Source organism: Acanthaster planci, linkage group LG05 (assembly GCF_054643075.1).
Source record: "Acanthaster planci isolate LZ-2023a linkage group LG05, COTS_SCS, whole genome shotgun sequence".
In the NCBI taxonomy this organism is placed as follows: domain Eukaryota; kingdom Metazoa; phylum Echinodermata; class Asteroidea; order Valvatida; family Acanthasteridae; genus Acanthaster; species Acanthaster planci.
Genome location: NC_141781.1, coordinates 23,132,197 through 23,151,883, shown reverse-complemented (window position 1 = coordinate 23,151,883; position 19,687 = coordinate 23,132,197). Strand labels below are relative to the sequence as shown.

At 38.3% G+C, this 19,687-nt stretch overlaps 1 protein-coding gene across 14 annotated transcripts in view; it reads right to left on the bottom strand.

Annotated features, from left to right (window-relative positions):
• LOC110979608 (DNA polymerase subunit gamma-1-like) overlaps positions 1–19,687 on the bottom strand; it is a 105,744-nt gene that overhangs the window by 82,807 nt on the left and 3,250 nt on the right. For all 14 annotated transcript variants that reach the window (XM_087136446.1, XM_087136441.1, XM_087136440.1 and 11 more), the window contains 18 exons: positions 17,841–17,984; positions 17,204–17,283; positions 16,845–17,027; positions 15,527–15,859; positions 13,927–14,178; positions 13,020–13,170; positions 12,341–12,472; positions 11,049–11,206; positions 10,038–10,209; positions 9,444–9,579; positions 8,347–8,453; positions 8,017–8,156; positions 6,990–7,115; positions 6,663–6,701; positions 5,895–6,009; positions 5,467–5,718; positions 3,452–3,569; positions 1,402–1,577 (listed from right to left, as the gene is read on the bottom strand). In XM_087136446.1, coding sequence (XP_086992572.1) covers positions 1,453–1,577; positions 3,452–3,569; positions 5,467–5,718; positions 5,895–6,009; positions 6,663–6,701; positions 6,990–7,115; positions 8,017–8,156; positions 8,347–8,453; positions 9,444–9,579; positions 10,038–10,209; positions 11,049–11,206; positions 12,341–12,472; positions 13,020–13,170; positions 13,927–14,178; positions 15,527–15,859; positions 16,845–17,027; positions 17,204–17,283; positions 17,841–17,984 — 2,763 coding nt within the window. In that variant the 3' untranslated portion in view covers positions 1,402–1,452. The remainder of the gene's footprint in view (positions 1–1,401; positions 1,578–3,451; positions 3,570–5,466; positions 5,719–5,894; positions 6,010–6,662; positions 6,702–6,989; positions 7,116–8,016; positions 8,157–8,346; positions 8,454–9,443; positions 9,580–10,037; positions 10,210–11,048; positions 11,207–12,340; positions 12,473–13,019; positions 13,171–13,926; positions 14,179–15,526; positions 15,860–16,844; positions 17,028–17,203; positions 17,284–17,840; positions 17,985–19,687) is intronic.

Below are 19,687 nucleotides of genomic sequence, written 5' to 3'. Positions count from 1 at the left end.
GGATTACCAAAAGACTGCACTAGGCTGATGGGATTACCAAAGCACTGCACTAGGCTGATGGGATTACCAAAGCACTGCACTAGGCTGATGGGATTACCAAAGCACTGCACTAGGCTGATGGGATTACCAAAGCACAGCACTAGGCTGATGGGATTACCAAAGCACTGCACGAGGCTGATGGGATTACCAAAGCACTGCACTAGGCTTATGGGATTACCAAAGCACAGCACGAGGCTGATGGGATTACCAAAGCACAGCACTAGGCTGATGGGATTACCAAAGCACTGCACTAGGCTTATGGGATTACCAAAGCACAGCACTAGGCTGATGGGATTACCAAAGCACTGCACGAGGCTGATGGGATTACCAAAGCACTGCACTAGGCTTATGGGATTACCAAAGCACAGCACGAGGCTGATGGGATTACCAAAGCACAGCACTAGGCTGATGGGATTACCAAAGCACTGCACTAGGCTTATGGGATTACCAAAGCACAGCACTAGGCTGATGGGATTACCAAAGCACTGCACTAGGCTGATGGGATTACCAAAGCACTGCACTAGGCTGATGGGATTACCAAAGCACTGCACTAGGCTTATGGGATTACCAAAGCACAGCACTAGGCTGATGGGATTACCAAAGCACTGCACGAGGCTTATGGGATTACCAAAGCACTGCACTAGGCTGATGGGATTACCAAAGCACAGCACTAGGCTTATGGGATTACCAAAGCACTGCACAAGCAATGTTTGAAGTTCTTGCACAAAGGATCCCTCAAGTTATTGTATAGACAAGGCTGAAATTTTGTTAGTCTCTGTGGGCTTAACATTGGACCTTTCAAACCAAAATGCAATAGGTTTTGTTGGATTTACAAATCCACAACCCAAATTAGACGTTCATACACAAATTAATTCTCAAGTTATCGTGCTGACAAGAATACTTTAGACACACACACCCAACTAAGGACAAGGCAGAAACAGTATGCCCCTTCAACTTTGTCAGCACGGCAGAAAAGAAAATAATGACTGACTCTACAAAACTTTACTGAAAACTTGTCAAAGCCCAAAATGGAATTGTTTTAGGTTAAGTATTTATCCCATACAATGTATGTTTGTAAAACATGATACCAGTTGGAAATTTGGATCTGTATTTTCAAGTGGGCAAGAATTAGTCTTATAATTTAGGGTTCACAACTGAAACATGGGGTTCGTTTTCAGAAATCGAGGGGAATTTATTCAATGGAAGATACTGGTAAATCTCATTTAAAAGTGGATAACTGTTTTTTCCCAAAATCAAAATATCTACAAACACAAACCATGATATCATAGTCTGCTGGGGGTGCTTAAAGGGAGTGCTTTCAGTACCCCTCCATGGTGAAACCACAGAATAAAAAGTAACTACCTGGATGCAGCAGGACAGGTTCTGTTCATTTATTCCGGCAAACTGGAAATGCTACTCGGATGAAACCGTAGCAGAAGTCAGACCACTGCAGTTTCCACTGTTGTTGTTGCTGTACTTTTTAGCTAAGGAACCATGGTTTGTTTTCTTCAATATTCCATACATGTCCAAAGCTTCCCCTGGAAGACATGAGAAGAACAATGACATCAAGGAACAGGTATGAACAAAACAAATCAGGTAAAGCTGAAGTCCCTTTCCCAGTGAAGCTGTGCTTCACTGTGGATTTAGCTTTGACCTTAAGGATCCAAGCCTTTGCTCCAACACTTCCCTATCTTCCTCCTTCAACCTTTCATCATCTACTTGTAATCTCTATGACACTGCTGACTCCATATCATTACTAACACCAATAAGTCAATACACCCTATCATCCCAGTCCTTCTGTTTTAAGGCGTGCGATTGCACTCCCACGCCATCGCATGCCTAAAAGCTTCCTGAGAAGTGCAAATAATTGCACGCCTGGAACCATCCGTACCGTACTCTTCAGCATGAGTTGACTTTATAATTCTACTTCGCAATTTGTGAGAAAAATGAAACGAAAAGAATCAAACATTAGGCCTACCTAATAGTTTGTGATGACAGAATCATTTTTGATTCTCCCGGCGAAACAGTTGAGCGCAACAGCTCTGTCAGTGTACAATTGTTCAGCACACACACGTTGCATAGCGCTGCAGCAAGTGTTGCTGCATGCGTAATGCTACCTACACCAGACTGTACAAGGCTTTACATGCATCTACACATCAAACGCAGAGCCATGAGATCACACCACTTGTCAGTCAAATTTTCCCAATGAATTCCCTGATTTATAATTCCCTGATTATAAGTTTTTCGTGCAGATATCTGTCCTGTAAGTTGTTCCGATCACAATGGCATTTTTCGGAAAACAAAAATCGGGGTTTTTACTCGCATCTGCACGAAACAATCTCCAGAAGTCAACATTCTTTCACGATGCAGGCTCCCACGCCCTACATATTGGACATATCTCTTCGAGTTTGCTTGAAGTAAGCGGGTGTGGTCTGAAACTATTGCACCATTTTTTTGTTGGTTTTGTTGATTGTTGATCACAAGGACTGTCATGCCCCCCAAAATATCCACTTTTCAAATCACTAACATACATATATGTAATCTGCAGAACTTCTTTGTAAAATTAGAAATAATTTCAAGCTTAAAAAAATGAAAAATATCTCTGTCCTTTTATAAAGGGCATCAGTCATAATGGTGACCAATTGACCATGACTGGTCAATGTTACATGAATGATTTGCTCACTGACATTCACAATCACAGTCCCAAAAAAATGATTTTTATGGAACAGTTTTCTTTTTCTGAAAAGCTTTAAAAATGTGTTCTTAAATACATCTATGTTCATTCTGAATCTTTAATGCCACACTACTTAAAGACATGATGACTGGATTCAAAGACTACTTTCAAACATACGGTACTCCGTCTAACAATATCAATATAGAGACAAACCTGTAGGTATTCCGTAGCCACTCTTTAGACCGTAGGGATTGGACAGTGTCTAACAATATCAATATAGAGACAAACCTGTAGGTATTCCGTAGCCACTCTTTAGACCGTAGGGATTGGACAGTGTCTAACAATATCAATATAGAGACAAACCTGTAGGTATTCCGTAGCCCCTCTTTAGACCGTAGGGATTGGACAGTGTCTAACAATATCAATATAGAGACAAACCTGTAGGTATTCCGTAGCCCCTCTTTAGACCGTAGGGATTGGACAGTGTCTAACAATATCAATATAGAGACAAACCTGTAGGTATTCCGTAGCCACTCTTTAGACCGTAGGGATTGGACAGTGTCTAACAATATCAATATAGAGACAAACCTGTAGGTATTCCGTAGCCACTCTTTAGACCGTAGGGATTGGACGGTGTCTAACAATATCAATATAGAGACAAACCTGTAGGTATTCCGTAGCCACTCTTTAGACCGTAGGGATTGGACAGTGTCTAACAACATCAATATAGAGACAAACCTGTAGGTATTCCGTAGCCCCTCTTTAGACCATAGGGATTGGACGGTGTTTGGCAATCCATTGTCACTTCCTTGCGTAACACAGTGTCAACATCCACAGCACTGAAGAATGCTACAGACTGCATGCATGGGGAAAAAATCAATTTATGTAACCACAAAATGTTCATCAAAAAAGACCAAAGTCGTTATTCTGACATCCAAATTTGATCTTCTGACACAGCTGTAATGACCCGAGTCCCAATTTTCAAAGTGCAGACGGGTAAATGAGTTGACTAAAGTCACTGCAAGCAAATGACCTTATTTGAGACCTTCATCAGAAGACCACACTTGAATGAAAGTTAAGTTGGCTCCAGTCCCAAAGGTAAAAGCAAAGTTCTTTGTGAAACAAAATATGACTCACAGTGCCACTTATTATGTTCATGTCATGTGTTTTTATCATCAAAGGCAAGATGAGGTGTGACTTTAATATGCCCTTTTTACTTGTTTTCATTATCTTACTCTGTTCAAAGATTGGCTACTCAAATTGACTTGAGCTACATACCTGTTGAGTCAGACTTTTTGGTCTGACTCAACTTGAATCAAGTCACTAGTTACATGTACCCAACTTTGAGTCACAAAGATCAGTACATGTAACTCATTACAATTCTGCCTTCTGAAAAGCACCTGTCCACAGCTGTCAAGTATATTTCTTATTTGTAAGCCTCAGTATTCACTTTGTTTATAAATGTAATTACAGTGGAACGCTGCTATAATGAACACTGCTATCCGACCCAAGCTTGAACAAAGAGGGCTGTTTTTAAATGAAATTGACAGTCTTTCAGTATGAGCTCACCACATAGGCGTGCAAATTTATGAGCACACTGAGTATGCACAGCAAATTTATTCTGGAATGTATGGTCTCACGTACACGCCAAACGCGTGCAAGATCCAGGTTGGAAAACTTCCTACATGTTACCAGACTGTCTATCTTTCACTGGTGAGGGTGCACATCAACTCGGGGCGGACACCTAACTACATCCACTGAACATCCCCCAATTGACCCCTTTTTTTCTGTGCACTGTTAACAGTACAATTTTGCTTTCTATAATAGAAAGATATTTAGAACTGATAACTATTACTCAAAGTTGAGGAAAATTGCACTCACAATGGAACAATGGCGGCTGTGTAGGTCACCTGCCGAGTATAAGATGCAACTTTGCATAGTTCTAACTACTAAACTGAGATATAACGTCCAAACAGTCACCAAAACTGAGAATATATACAAAGACAGACCCAAGCATCTATAACTTAACTTGCAAAAATCTTCAATTGATATCTTGCCAGTTTCAATCGTGTTTAAAATATTTGTCTGACATTTTGTTACTTTGGACATGTACCCCAGTACATTGTATGTACTTTTAGTTCTACTGTATAAGAATGGTTCCCTGTGCAGCCCATTTAAAAGTGCCATTTTACCAACAGGAACCAGTGCAACCCTTTCTACAATGTACAGGTTGCATGCAATTTTCAAGTGATCCAGGAAAACTTGATTTCATTTTGCAATTTAACTTCACCTGACAAGTGAAGCATGAGAAGAGATCAACCAACTTTTAACAAAAAGCAGGAATTTCAATGTTTTTTACTTCAAACTTTTATTTGGCATGTAAATGCAGGCTGTCACACATTTGTATGGGCCAGACTTTGGAATGGGTGTGTGTACCTGTGACTGAAACTCGCCATATCAAAGACCATTATACCGCACAATTTGTGTGGACCCTGTTATGTTCGTTATAGCGTTGTTCCACTGTATAGTCCACAAATGGATTCTTCCTACAAGTAGCATTTCAAACTCCATGTATGCCTAACTTTAAATGAAAGGTGTCTTTATGAAAGGAAAAGTTATTTTACATCCAAATTTTCAAAAACTTACAGCAGCTTAAATTTTAAGGAATTCACAAATTTAAATAAAAAGTGTACAAATGACTGTATTTGTTAACACTTCAATACATTGAAGTGACAATCTAGATAATGACTCACCTGAGGCAGGTCATTCATGCCCACTTTGTAAGCAAACATACACCTTGTCAGCAGGTTGGTGATCTGCAATGCTAATGCTGCCCGATACCTATCTTCACTGGTGACCAGGTAACGTACTTCATCATGTATGCTGATACAGAACCGTCCATCAATGTTATATTGTTCAAACAGCCAACGCATGCAGACAAGCATAAGATGAAGGTAGTCTACTGCTGAGCTCTGCACAACCCAGTTAACACGGCTTGTCATAAACTGAATTTTCACACAAAGAAAAATACTCTGATTATTTGCTTACAGTTCCTACAGTCTCATCACTAGTTTACTCACAATCAATACCCCGGACTACCACCACTTTTATCCCTGACAAGCTGATTAAGAAAAAAATATCAGATTTTTCAAAAACAGGGAATATAAATTGTAAAATTTACCTCACTGTTTACTCTTTTAGGCTCCAGTGCTGTGCTAATTGAAGATCTGAGTACAGGTGTCTTTGGGTGCTCCGATTGAGCAATGCTTTCAAGTTGATTGAACATAGCTGACTCACTGCAGACAGGAAAGCAAACAAAGTAATCCTCAGATAAGAAACAGCTCTATAAGTTCAGTATGTTTGCATCCAAATGCTGACTTTTAGACCACCACTCCGGTCTGGTAGGCACGGCATGTGCAGTGTTTTAAAACTCCCTTCCCATGTTACAAATTTGCTGTCCATATTTCTCTTCAACTCAAACCAGATTGTCCACTCTGGCACCCTTTAATGTCATGGTCAACCTGCTCTAGTTGCATTTATTCACATCCAAAATGAAACTTCAATCCTCTGCTAACATTTAATGATGTTCCTGGAAATGCTTAACTAGTTTTGCACTGAGTTTTCTCTGAAATTGACAAAATGATAAATTTTGCAATGAAGTACAAGAGTACAAGGAAAAACAAACATTGATTTCATGCCAATTTTAAAAGCACATTAAGTACAAGAAATATCTTACCTCAGCCTCCTTGCTATGTACAAAATGCATGCAATGTGAACAACCCTGTGTGTGCACATATTATGAATGGCTTACTACCAATGTATTTCAAACTCCCTAAAGCCTCATTATTAGTTGAAATGGAAAAATAAATTACAGATAATTTTCAATTAAAGTTTACATTTTCTTGAAGCATGCTTACAAAACTTGTCAGATATCAACAAATTTGCATACCTTCCTTTTGTCCATTTCTTGCCATCTGTCAGTAAATTTCTACAAATTAGACAAAAAAACGTTTTGAGATTTTTCATGGAAATTGAAACCTACAGCAGATAACAAGAGGCAAATGGTTAGATCAGGTAACAGACATTTAAGGCCAAGTTCTAAGTTATCATTATCCTGTCATTATCCCTCCCTAGCCATGCCTTTTAGATCAAATAATGGGCATTTTTTCTAAACATAATAAGTAATTTTGAAAATTTCAAGATAGAGGCCTCACAAATTCATACTCTATATTCATATGCTGATGACCCCCCCCCTGAGTTGTCTTAAAACAGGTACCTCTTATCTGGTTTGATGTGTTTGCTGATTTGTCTGAATTTAGCCACAGATAAATAGTGGTCATCTTTTTTGTCAATAAGTCCATGTTTTAGAAGGAATTCAGCTGATTTTTCTTCAATGTGATACCTGCATGAAAGCACAAGGGAAAAACAAGGAGAACTAAATAGAATTGCAAAGTGAAAAGGTCAAAGTGAATTGCAAGAGAAAAGGGGAAAAACAAACAGCAGAACTCAAAAAAGTGCAGAAAAAATGTCTACATACAACACACGGCTGGATATATCAGTAAACAAATTGTTGAGGCTACGACAAACTGAAGAACTACATACAACACACGGCTGGATATATCAGTAAACAAATTGTTGAGGCTATAACAAACTGAAGAACTACATACAACACAAGGCTGGATATATCAGTAAACAAATTGTTGAGGCTACGACAAACTGAAGAACTACATACAATACACGGCTGGATATATCAGTAAACAAATTGTTGAGGCTATAACAAACTGAAGAACTACATACAACACAGGGCTGGATATATCAGTAAACAAATTGTTGAGGCTATGACAAACTGAAGAACTACATACAACACAGGGCTGGATATATCAGTAAACAAATTGTTGAGGCTATAACAAACTGAATAACTACATACAACACACGGATGGATATATCAGTAAACAAATTGTTGAGGCTATAACAAACTGAATAACTACATACAACACACGGATGGATATATCAGTAAACAAATTGTTGAGGCTATAACAAACTGAAGAACTACATACAACACACGGCTGGATATATCAGTAAACAAATTGTTGAGGCTATGACAAACTGAAGAACTACATACAACACACGGCTGGATATATCAGTAAACAAATTGTTGAGGCTATGACAAACTGAAGAACTACATACAACACACGGCTGGATATATCAGTAAACAAATTGTTGAGGATATGACAAACTGAAGAAAAGCCAAAAGGTTCTTCATATTTATTGATAGCGACAGATGATTCCGAAATGTGACTCACATTTTAATTCCTTTTGTTGCTGCATACATCTTGTTAGCTTTCTCTCTTGCCTCCTCTGGACTCAGTCTGTGATTGAACTGCATCAGAAGACGCACGGCAAAGGGTCTTCCAGCACCATAAATTCGACCATAATTAATTATCTTAGTAAATGAAAAGAAAACAATCAACTATGAAATTCTCTTTTGCCGTCAATGGGCCATTTTGTGATTCAATTAACATGGACTTTCTCTAAGTGCTTTTAAGGAATTTGTCACATATCTAGCGGAGTATGACGAGGACCAACAAGTCAGGAAATCTACACAGTTGACCATAATCAAATGTGACAATCACCTTTGCATGTTCCCTGCTGATACCAATAGTCGATGCTGTCATACTGTGCATGTCTGTACCATCACTCTTCTTGCCTTGTAAAGTCATCCATCCAAGAGCAGTGCAAGCTGCAATCAATAAAAATAACAGTAATTGATTATCAAATTGATTGTCTACTTGATTGGCTGATTCATTAATGATTTCATTGGCTAATTCACTGATGATTTCATTGGCTGATTCATTGATGATTTGATTTGCTGATTCAATGATAATTTCATTGGCTGATTCACTAATGATTTCATTGGCTGATTCACGGATAATTTCATTGACTGATTCAATGATAATTTCATTGGCTGATTCACTGATGATTTCATTGGCTGATTCACTGATGATTTCATTGGCTGATTCACTGATGATTTCATTGGCTGATTCACGGATAATTTCATTGGCTGATTCACTGATGATTTCATTGGCTGATTCACGGATAATTTCATTGGATATCGTACAGATCTAAAAGCAAATCACCAAAGTTTTCAATTAATCTATTGAAAAACCATTCCTTTTTAATACCAAGATTTCATTTGTTGCTTTTGCTTTATCTGCATCATCTGTTATTAACCATTGCCTGCCGGGGAGCCCGGTTTTGGGTACCATGTGTTTATACGCAAAGCCAGGGTGCCAAGTGTAACAAAAGACTGTACCCTGAACAAAGGACCTGCTGCTGGGAATTGCCATCATTTTTCTACTTCCATTTTTGGAAGGGAATCCGGCACTGTTTTGGAACAGTATACCATTGTTTTGGGCATATCGCGCCCGCGGATTAGCACCGCGGACAAAAGTGCTCCATGACCCCATTGATGAGTGGCACAACGCCACTGCTCGCTAATCCAGCCGCATATGAAAAGACGCTACTAGCATTCACCAGAAAAAAAGAAATTATGCAACACCACACAATTCTGGGCTCTCTTTGACAGGGCTGCAGCCCTGGGTTGAATAAACGAATACATCCCAAACAAAAGGTTTACAATAACTAACCATATCGAATCAGCAAGAGTTTAGATTTTAACCTTGGTAAAAATGCTATGCATGGTCTGTTGGACTGAAACAACAATCATTACCATGGAAACCAGCAAAATTGGAATCTCCAAGTAAGGCAGCAATCCAGAGTTCCTGTGAATCTACATCAGCACCTACAAGGTGATAACCTGGAGGAGCTTGAACCATTGCCTTCAGCTCACTACCAACACGATCTGCCTAAAATAATGACAATACCATAACATACTACATTGTTCAAAAACTCAACAAGTAAGCATTCTACCTACCCTTGCATTTGAAGCAGTCAGCCATGCCTGTTCAACAATTCAATGAGTGACTGTTCTATCTACCCTTGTAGGTACCTCATGCAGTCAACCAGCTTAGTTTAATAAATCAACAAGTAAGCATTCTACCTACCCTTGCATTTGAAGCAGTCAGCCATGCCTGTTCAACAATTCAATGAGTGACTGTTCTATCTACCCTCGTAGGTACCTCATGCAGTCAACCAGCTTAGTTTAATAAATCCACAAGTAAGCATTCTACCTACCCTTGCATTTGAAGCAGTCAGCCATGCCTGTTCAACAATTCAAGGAGTGACTGTTCTATCTACCCTTGTAGGTACCTCATGCAGTCAACCAGCTTAGTTTAATAAATCAACAAGTAAGCATTCTACCTACCCTTGCATTTGATGCAGTCAGCCAAGTGGGTTCAACTGCTCGACGAGTGACTGTTCCCGCAGTAATGACACGAGGGATAATAGCACCATAGAAACCATCTTCATCGTAGTCATGGTTACGGGTCACAGCTCGAGGAAGATGGTTCTTCTCAAGTCCAACAACCATCTGTGAACTTTTAAGGCCAAAGTGAGGAATCCACGGGTTAGTTTGTTCTAAGAAAGGTAAAAGCACTACCTTCTACAGACAGTTTACACAAAAACAAAAAAAAAAGCAAACTTCAGATTGAAGCAGAACATTGTATCAAATTTTTGTTTCTCACTTAACTTTTTAAAATAACAATTTTAAAAAATCATTGTCAAAAGTGCAATCATCAGCCCCTTGTTTGAATGCAGGTATTTTGAGAAATCTCTTTATAGAATAACCTCCTCATCCAAGACACCCCATTAAATCAGCTTTTTTGAAAAAAACTTTCTTGGGGGGAATATTTTAGGGAGGTGCAGACTTCAACTTGTTAACCCTTAGAGTCAAACGATTTAACCAATACATGTACACTAACTTGATAACCTTAGAGTCAAATGATTTAACCAATACACTAATTTGATAACCCTTAGAGTCAAATGATTTTACCAATACACTAACTTGATAACCCTTAGAGTCAAATGATTTAACCAATACACAAACTTGATAACCCTTCGAGTCAAACGATTTCCAATACGCTAACTTGATAACCCTTAGAGTCAAATGATTTACCAATACACTAACTTGATAACCCTTAGAGTCAAACGATTTACTAATACACTAACTTGATAACCCTTAAAGTCAAATGATTTACTAATAAACTAACTTGATAACCCTTAGAGTCAAATGATTTACTAATACACTAACTTGATAACCCCTAGAGCTCAGTAGTTTAACCATAAACTCTTCACAAAACCTTCGAGAACAGCGTAATTTTCTTCAATACTTCATTCTGGATGAAGCCTTGAATGTAGAACTGAATAATTCTCTTACTTAATTCTCTTGCTTGCATTTCTCCAAAATGAGATGAGTTTATTGATCTCCAAGATACGAGTGGCTTGTGCTCCTCCTGCCGAAGCCAAAGTTCCATCTTCAAGTTTATTCAAGAAGTCCTTGGCTAAGGGGTTACCAACTTTGTTTGATCCACCATCCTAAGACAGCAACAAGACACATTGTTAGGAACTTCACAAAGCTCAAAACAAATTATGAAAAACACAAGTACAATGTATTACAAATTAATTGGCCAACTTGAATGCTTGGAAGCAATTTACTGTTTTGTTGTTACAATGGGAATATTTATTCTGATGTTGAGAAAGCATATGAACTATTACAATGACATCTGTCAGGAGAGCGATAACATGCATAGGGAGCCACCTCAGTGTTCATCTAGACATTGTTGTTGGTCTCAGATGCTAGAGCAAAGCAATCAGTTCATTTTCATATTTCCCCTCAACTGTGGTTTGCGGTTTGGACCAGGTTAGCCACTCAAGGGCACCTGTTAAACCACAGAGAGTGACTAACGACCAGGCACAGTCCAATCAACTAGAACCATTACATGAAAAGATTTGCTTTGGCAAGATTGAACAACTGTCCTGAGAACCACCTTCTGAGGACTAATTCTGCTTTCATATCAGGTCTAAATAAAGGTTATGATCAAGGATTTGGATTCACTTGTTAAAAATAGTTTGCTAAGAATGGTTTCAGCGAAATGGTGTTGCCAAAACCTTTCACTGTATTCAGAATTATGTATCGTCTGATTTCATTTTACAAACATTGCTCTCCATAGGAATGTGCACTGTTTAACTGGGACTGAACATGTGTGTTTGATGTCATCAAAATGTTGTTCTGGCCATTAACACCACATGCCATGTGTGCATATTGATGTACAAGTACAGAAATTTTTTGTGGTAACTAAAGAATAGTTCTTTTCTCATCCCTCTGAATAATGCCTTCTCAGATAGAAAAAAACAAGAAGTTAAGACTTTGGTCTGCTAAGTTAGGTGGCTTGTGTCTATTTCTTCGTCCATGGTTGACCAATCCAAGGCCACTCTTCTGCTAGTATTGTTAGGGGAAGGGGAGCAACCTACTATGGGCCCCATCAGGCCAAATGTCAACCCTCCTTTGCAGGATAACAGGTTGCCAGTAAAACTTTGTCACAACTGATCCAGAACAAATGTAGAGCTGCTTGCTGGTGAAGTAAAGTGCTACCAGCAACTTGTTCCGGAAGAGTTTTAAGACGGCCTCTTATTAACACTGTGAATTAGGAAACTCTTCACAACTGGTACCTTGTGTGGAAGCCTATAGAACCAGCAGCCAGGTATCTTGACATCATGGTAAGGCTGTTGACTATGATCATCTGAAGTGTCTTTTGGATTACCAGGGGGCTTTAGAGAAGGTATTCTATCATTATCATCAGACTGTCAATAAGAATGTTGGAAATGAACAGTTAGCACTGAGTTGGTAGCATCTTTCTCACCAGCTCTAGCCTGTCAGAATGATTTACATGTACATATCACTAGTCACAGGTGCAGTTTTTGCCACGTTCCATCAACAATGAAATTTGTTTCCAAAGGTTCCTATGAGTTTCCTGCTTCCTCCAAAACTTGCAAAAATGGTTATTTCCTGAAAGTCGGGTCCCCAAGAACTAGTCCACTCTGCTGACAAATTTAGCCACTTTGGGATTTTTCTCTCTTAGGATTTTTATGCTCAGCTCAACAAAGAAATAAAATTTCAAACAATTTTCATTAATTATGTTTAGTTGAATTCCTTCATTTGATAATCACAGAGCGCATGTAATTTGACTGTCTAATGTCAACTTGGTTGCCTTGTGATTTTTTGACACTCTGTGTGACTACACAAAACAACACCTGTTCCATGATTAAGTTTTGAAAGAGTCTGTACAGCAAACATTATGAAGCGGACTTGGAATCTATAATAAATTACTAAGAATGATCCTAAGCTTACCATACTTTCGTCCTCACTGTAAGTCCAATAGTCTTCAACATTGGATTGTATCACACTAGCTTGTGAATCCAAGTCTATCGGTGATGTTTTTATGTTCAGTGAAGGTGCACTGTTATCAGGAATCTTGTCCTGGATGAAACTCTTCAAGCTGCTGTTTAAATCAAGAACCAAAGAAAAATCATTCAATGGCAATGGTTAACGGTTAACCATTAATTTCCTTATCCCAAAAAAATAGTTAGCTGGAACAGATTATGTGTCTGCAACTTCTTTAGAACACAAAATGTGAGCCTATTTTATCCTCTATGAACACACCTTGTTTTGAAAGAAGTTTGGATGGAAATTTAGCCTAACTATTCTAGGGTTTTGAATTCAACCATGTACATGAAGTATGCTCTTTTAGTTCAGTACTTGTGCGTCTGAGAGTGTGCACAGAACAATTTTGTGAGTTGCATGTGCTTGGGTAGGATTCAAACCCAAGACCACTTGTTTATTTAGTACTGATATCTCTTTATCATGACACAACCTCCCCCACATCCCTAAAGCTCAACCTATTACAACGGTGTTGAAAGCCACTGTGTAAAGGGTACGTAAATGTGTCTACATGACAATGCTTACAGTATATTCCATAATTCCTATCTGAAGTGAAATGTGGATTTAAGAAACATCTTTCACAATGCTCTGAACTTCCAAGAGAATGTCAGGAAAACCTGGCAATATTACTTAAAAACCCACACCAATGACCTCCTCACTGTAAATATTCTATCCCTAAAAAACACTCACATTTCAACCTTTCAGCAACTTTTTCATAATCCATGGCTTATACTGCAAATACCTTTACCAAGTTTGTGATCTACTTCACAAACCAAGCCAAATTTTCTGTGGGGTGATGCATGGAAAGTCCACTTACTTTACAGGAAACTGTACTGTCTCCCGGTTTTGTTTACTTCCTCCATCATCATTTTCAAGTTCTTCCTTCCTCTCTTCCTCTTTCCTTTCAGGCACAAGGTAACCCCATCCATGCCTTGAGTCATAATGCAGTGGGTAGCCTTCCCATGTCAATCGCAGGAGTTTTGGAGCTATTCTAACTTGAGAGCTAATGAGACAAGGTCCTGGAGCCCAATCATTATCTACCTTCCTGGGACAAAGCTCTCGATACCACCTGTTGGCAAATTAATGACAGACAATTCTCAAATTCATATTAAATATGATGACAGTCCCAAACTCAGTCGTCAACATTTCATCTGAATGTAGTCAATTTACAGATTTTTGTGGGACATTTGAATCTTTCTCAAAGCCAAGTCACTCAAACCAATCCTTTTTCCATTTATTTGACTCAAATTCATTAAAATTTGAGAACACTGATTAACTGTGGGCAATTATTTTGTCTTAAATTAAACTTAAAGTAACTAAGACAGTTAAGACCCTTCGTATTCATTTATGCCATGTCTGTGCCATTTTCCAAATAAGGAGATTGTTTACGACTACTTGCAAGGAACATACCATTACATGTCCAGAGGGATGTTAAAATAAAGTAAACTTGTTGAAGAAAATGATGTTCACTGGGGAAGTATTTGATTAACTAGATGTATACAGTGGAGCCCTGACCCTGTGTCAAACAAGCGACACAGTGGGGACAAGGTAAACCCTGTGTAACTTGTGGAAGCTCATCAAACACACTATCTCCTGAGCCAGTCTTAACAAAAACCACCCCAGCCAAGCACATACATTTCATGCATGTGTTTATTCCCTTGGTCACAAATACATGTTCCTAGACAGTTCAGCCATTTGTATGGGTCAAGAGTTCAAAACATGGTCGGTCTTAAATGGTTATTCATAAACATGCAACTTGACCATGTAATGACATTTGACAATGCCCACTGCGATGTGACAATACGCACTGCGTGAATCACATGCTGGCACCTGGATACAAGACAGGTTAATCGATTCTGATTGATTTGCCACATTCACACCAAGTCCATATAAGGAGATTCTTACGGACTAATTGCACAAGGATGTGGGTAGTTGAGGAAATGAAAGTAAATTACTGACCAAAATCCTTGGAAATTTACCACATACTGACTCTCCGACTAAAATGGTATTTATGAACGGGAATATTTATGTGCTTGGTCAGTCTTAAACTACATGTAACGTTTAAGACCAGCTCAGGAAAATGAAAACTAATGATGTTCTGGTATAAGTCACATCCATTCTCCTGAGCCAAGCACATAGCTAGTCCCTTATGCATTGGATGGCTGCGCACCACTTCAATCAGTGCACATCACATGTGCACCAATCTCCATATAAGGAGATTGTTTACAACTTTTCCTTTAAAATAAATGACAATAGCTTGTTTATAAGAAAAACTGCTATCCGTCCAGTATTAAACTTACATCTATTGGCCTTGAGTAGAACAATAAGTTGTAAATGAAAGGAAATATGATTTGCCTGTCACAGAATTGAACTTTTCTAATTAAAAAACTTCCTCCAACAAATGCTAAATGGCTTACATTGGGTATCCCACCATGTGCTGTTTAATCTTTGGTATCCGTTTGGCTGTTTCCATGACTTCTCTTAATCGCTCCTGTCTTGCTTCATTCTCCAACCTTTCCTCTTCAGTTAATCCATCTCCCACCACCATCTCAACTCCTTGAGATGTTTTCATCACAGGCATTACATCTTTATCAGCATCGTCCTTAGACATTTCACACACAGTTGTAGCCTCCTCTTCCACACTTTTTGATGTCCATGTAGCTCTACACTTCTTATGGATAACTTCTTTCTTAAGTCTATAGTCTTCTGTTGACCAGTCTAGTTCCCAGAGCCAGGGGTCCTCTACATAACTGAACCCAAAGGAATCATAATAGATCATTTTTATACCTGACCTGAAAATGGTATTTGATTGGCCCAGCATGATCACATGACTGGGTGACAAATCAGCCTCACTGCTAATCACATCACATGGTGATATCATAGATTATTCCCCATAGTCCACACCCATAATGGAGGAACTGTTAACCAGGCCATGTAATGGTACCTCTACTTCCTTTTCCATACAATTGATAACAATAAACTAGAGGTATCATTTACTTGGCACTGCAAACTGTTCAGTTTTATGGGATGCCATAATTTTGGGGGATGGTGGAAGTTTGTTTCTTCATTTCTAATCTTAAACATACATACATAGACGTATATCTGTTCAGTTTTATGGGATGCCATAATTTTGGGGGGATGGTGGAAGTTTGTTTCTTCATTTCTGATCTTAAACATACATACATAGACGTATATCTGTTCAGTTTTATGGGATGCCATAATTTTGGGGGATGGTGGAAGTTTGTTTCTTCATATCTGATCTTAAACATACATACATAGACGTATATCTGTTCAGTTTTAAGTTACATGAAGATTTTACTCCAAAATGTATGTTTAAAATGCAAAGATATTGGTTTCGATCAAGACATGTGTAACAAACACAATTAAACCAATGCTGGGACGTATCGAGTCCATACACGTCATACAGCTTTCTGTGCACTAACAACTGAGGTACATGTACTCAACAATTCAATTAAATCCTAGAAATTCAAGGTAAAGAAACAGTGTAAAGAATTGAAGACAGCGGGAGAACGGATCAATTATTAACTGCTATGAGGTGGGATGTAATGGTTTAACACTCTCAGGGATACACAGGTTCCTTGGTTTCATCTCGGGTGCTATGAATCCTTAGAGTGTTGAAATACATGTATCATGTCCCACATTCCAAAAGACAATAAATGTTAACTGTCTGTCAGACTGATAGGTTTAATGATTTCCATTTCTTCAGAGCCTTACCCATCATTTTGCATGAGTTGGCAAGCATCATTAGCAAGATGCATCAGAGCCATTTTCATCTCTTGTTGGAGGTCATCGTATGTTTCTTGTGATTCCCTCAGATAGCGTTCCCAGTTTTGATTGACAGGCAAGTAGGCTTGACCCATCTCTAAAGTGGCAGCAAACGTTACTGGATGGGGGAACCTAAAATAAGATGGATAAACTCACATATTTACAAACTAACTTCACCATGACACTTGTATAAAATTAGTTATGTGCACGTACATCACCTGTCAACTTCCCATAAATTAAAATGTTCCGAATTCAAACAACACCTTACAAAAACATTTCTTTGGAATAGGAAATAAAATTCCACACACCTTTCACAAAATTTAGGGAACAGGTGAGTGAAGACAACATGAGTTGCTTCTACATCCTTAGCACAATAGGACATCAGTTCCTAAAAAGGCAGAAATATTAAACCAGATGGTCACACAACAATTAAGCAAATATATGTTGGACTTTGTGCAGCATAACTACATGTACCTGTGCACAAAACAACTTGTGTGTATCACATGCTTTCGTGTGCATGAAGAAGGAAACAACTGATGTACGGTACACATGTAGGAAGCAGGATAGTAGTTTCTAAGGGGCATGCTTCAAGAACAAATTGGTTGAGAGCTCATAAACATGTATGGCACTACAGAGTACCAAAGTGAATACGTCACACGCACAAATATGTCTGTAAAAGGCATTAACATGTAAACCATGTACATGTACTTCATTCATTTGTACATGTGTGGCATTTACTAGTTCTGAATGATGCCAGCCTTTGGTACTCTAGGTCCATGAAAGTAGTACATATACCAACAAGCTGCCTGCTGACAACTTTCCAAAAATGAAGGATATGATTGATTACAAATGAAAATTTATGCAAAGTTTCACCATTTTGAAAGTTGTGCACGGACATGTCCACTGTACGTCAAACTTTATAATACTAATGTAGTTCTCTAATACCTGAAAATCACTGCGTACATCCTCCATTGTGCCTGTAACAAATGTGTCTCGTTTGCTCTTGTCTAACCTTTCATTATCTCGACTATAAAGAGCATACACATCAGCAAGATTATTTGGACTGCTTGCATCAAGCCACTTGGTGGACTGTAAAGAAATGTGAAAAATGAAAATTAAGCTATACCTTGATTGTCAAAATATTGGTTAAAAAATTATACTTTGCAAAATATACATGTGTACCCCACCAAATACAAATCTTGAATTTGGGGAGTCAGGTTGTGGTGGTACTTCCCCCCCCACCTCTGTGACCCAGGGTACAAATCCTCTACATGTACACGCTGGCATTTCTAAACAAGTAACAAATGAACTGTTCTCCCTCAAACCACGCGAGTCAATTTAAAATGATCTTCAAAAGTTTTTTTGGTGTTTTGACGGTGTAAAACGGTTTCATTAGAACAAGTTAATAATGTAGGCTAACGCATTTGGGGGGAAGGTCATCATTTCTTGGACCATACATGTAATTTACTAGACTTTTGTGGGTCTACATGTATGTAGAGCAACATATTCAAAGTCCTGATTGCCAGACATTTCATTTTGTTTAGTAATGACATGGTCATGGCAAGCACCAATACTGTCATCATCATTTTGGTGAGAACTGTATTGGGATTTTATAAGCAAGCACTGTAACATACAAGTCAATCAGTAAGTGCCCTTGGACAAAAATAATTTGAATTTGAAAGGAAATTACATTCCTCTTCACTAAACTTGCCTCACGTGTAACCGTTTGGCACTGGTTTGGCTGACAAAGTTGTTTCGTGCAAAGTCCTCATGTACATGTAGATGGATGCTTATTGCCAACACTATGCCACTGCATGTACTTATAAATGTACACAGTATTTCAACTTCTTACTTATTTCAACATGTCATTCTCCCACATGATCATAAACTATCACCTAAACCAGCCATTTATGTATGATTAATCATAACCAAGGGGAGAAGGAATCTGCTATCTCCTTTGCTTTTTCTGTGTATTATTACAACACAGTTTTTTCAAGCAATGATGCTCAACCTTCCAGAATTTTTCTCCAGCAAGTCCAATGATCATTTTGAAACCAATTTATGAAAGTTGGATATTAGTATGTGCTTCTCAACTGCTCATGGAGAAGAGTGGGCCTCTTAAATAAAATTTGTCAATGCTCCATTTTGTCGGTGTTTTCACAAAGTGACTAAAAACTGGAAAATTGATCATTTTTTGATCTTGAGATTTTACTTCCTGTGATCCAAAGAAAAACTTAGCAGAGTTTCAAAGCAAAATGTTGTTTACTTTCCTAATAACTACAAAAAAACAACCAACGAAAAGCTCAGTCTCTGTGTTTCTTTGTTTTCATGAAGAGACAAGAAGTCACATCATTAGCAGGGCAAAAGTAGAGACAATACGCTCTATCTCTGCACAAGTTTGTGTGCGCACACATCGTGTGTGATGTTGTACATAAACACTGCGCGAGTTGAAATGTAATGAAATGTACAGAAACAATTTTCTTCAAGCGCACATTTTTTTCACGAAGTGACAAAAAGTATGTACCGGGTATAAAGCAATAGAAAAAATATAAAGACCTCTAGGTTTTTCTGTTTTTATAAAGTGAAAAACCTTTTACTAGTTTTTATTAATGAATTATTCTTTAATTAAAACAATATATCTGTAACTAAATGTGGATTAGTATTTTCCAAGCCTTACATTTCAGGACTTTTTACAATATACAGGTGATTGAACACGTGTATTGAAATGGCTGGTATTTTCAAATGCATTTATCTTGGAATGTCCTTTTGACAAAACTTTGAGGTTCAACTTC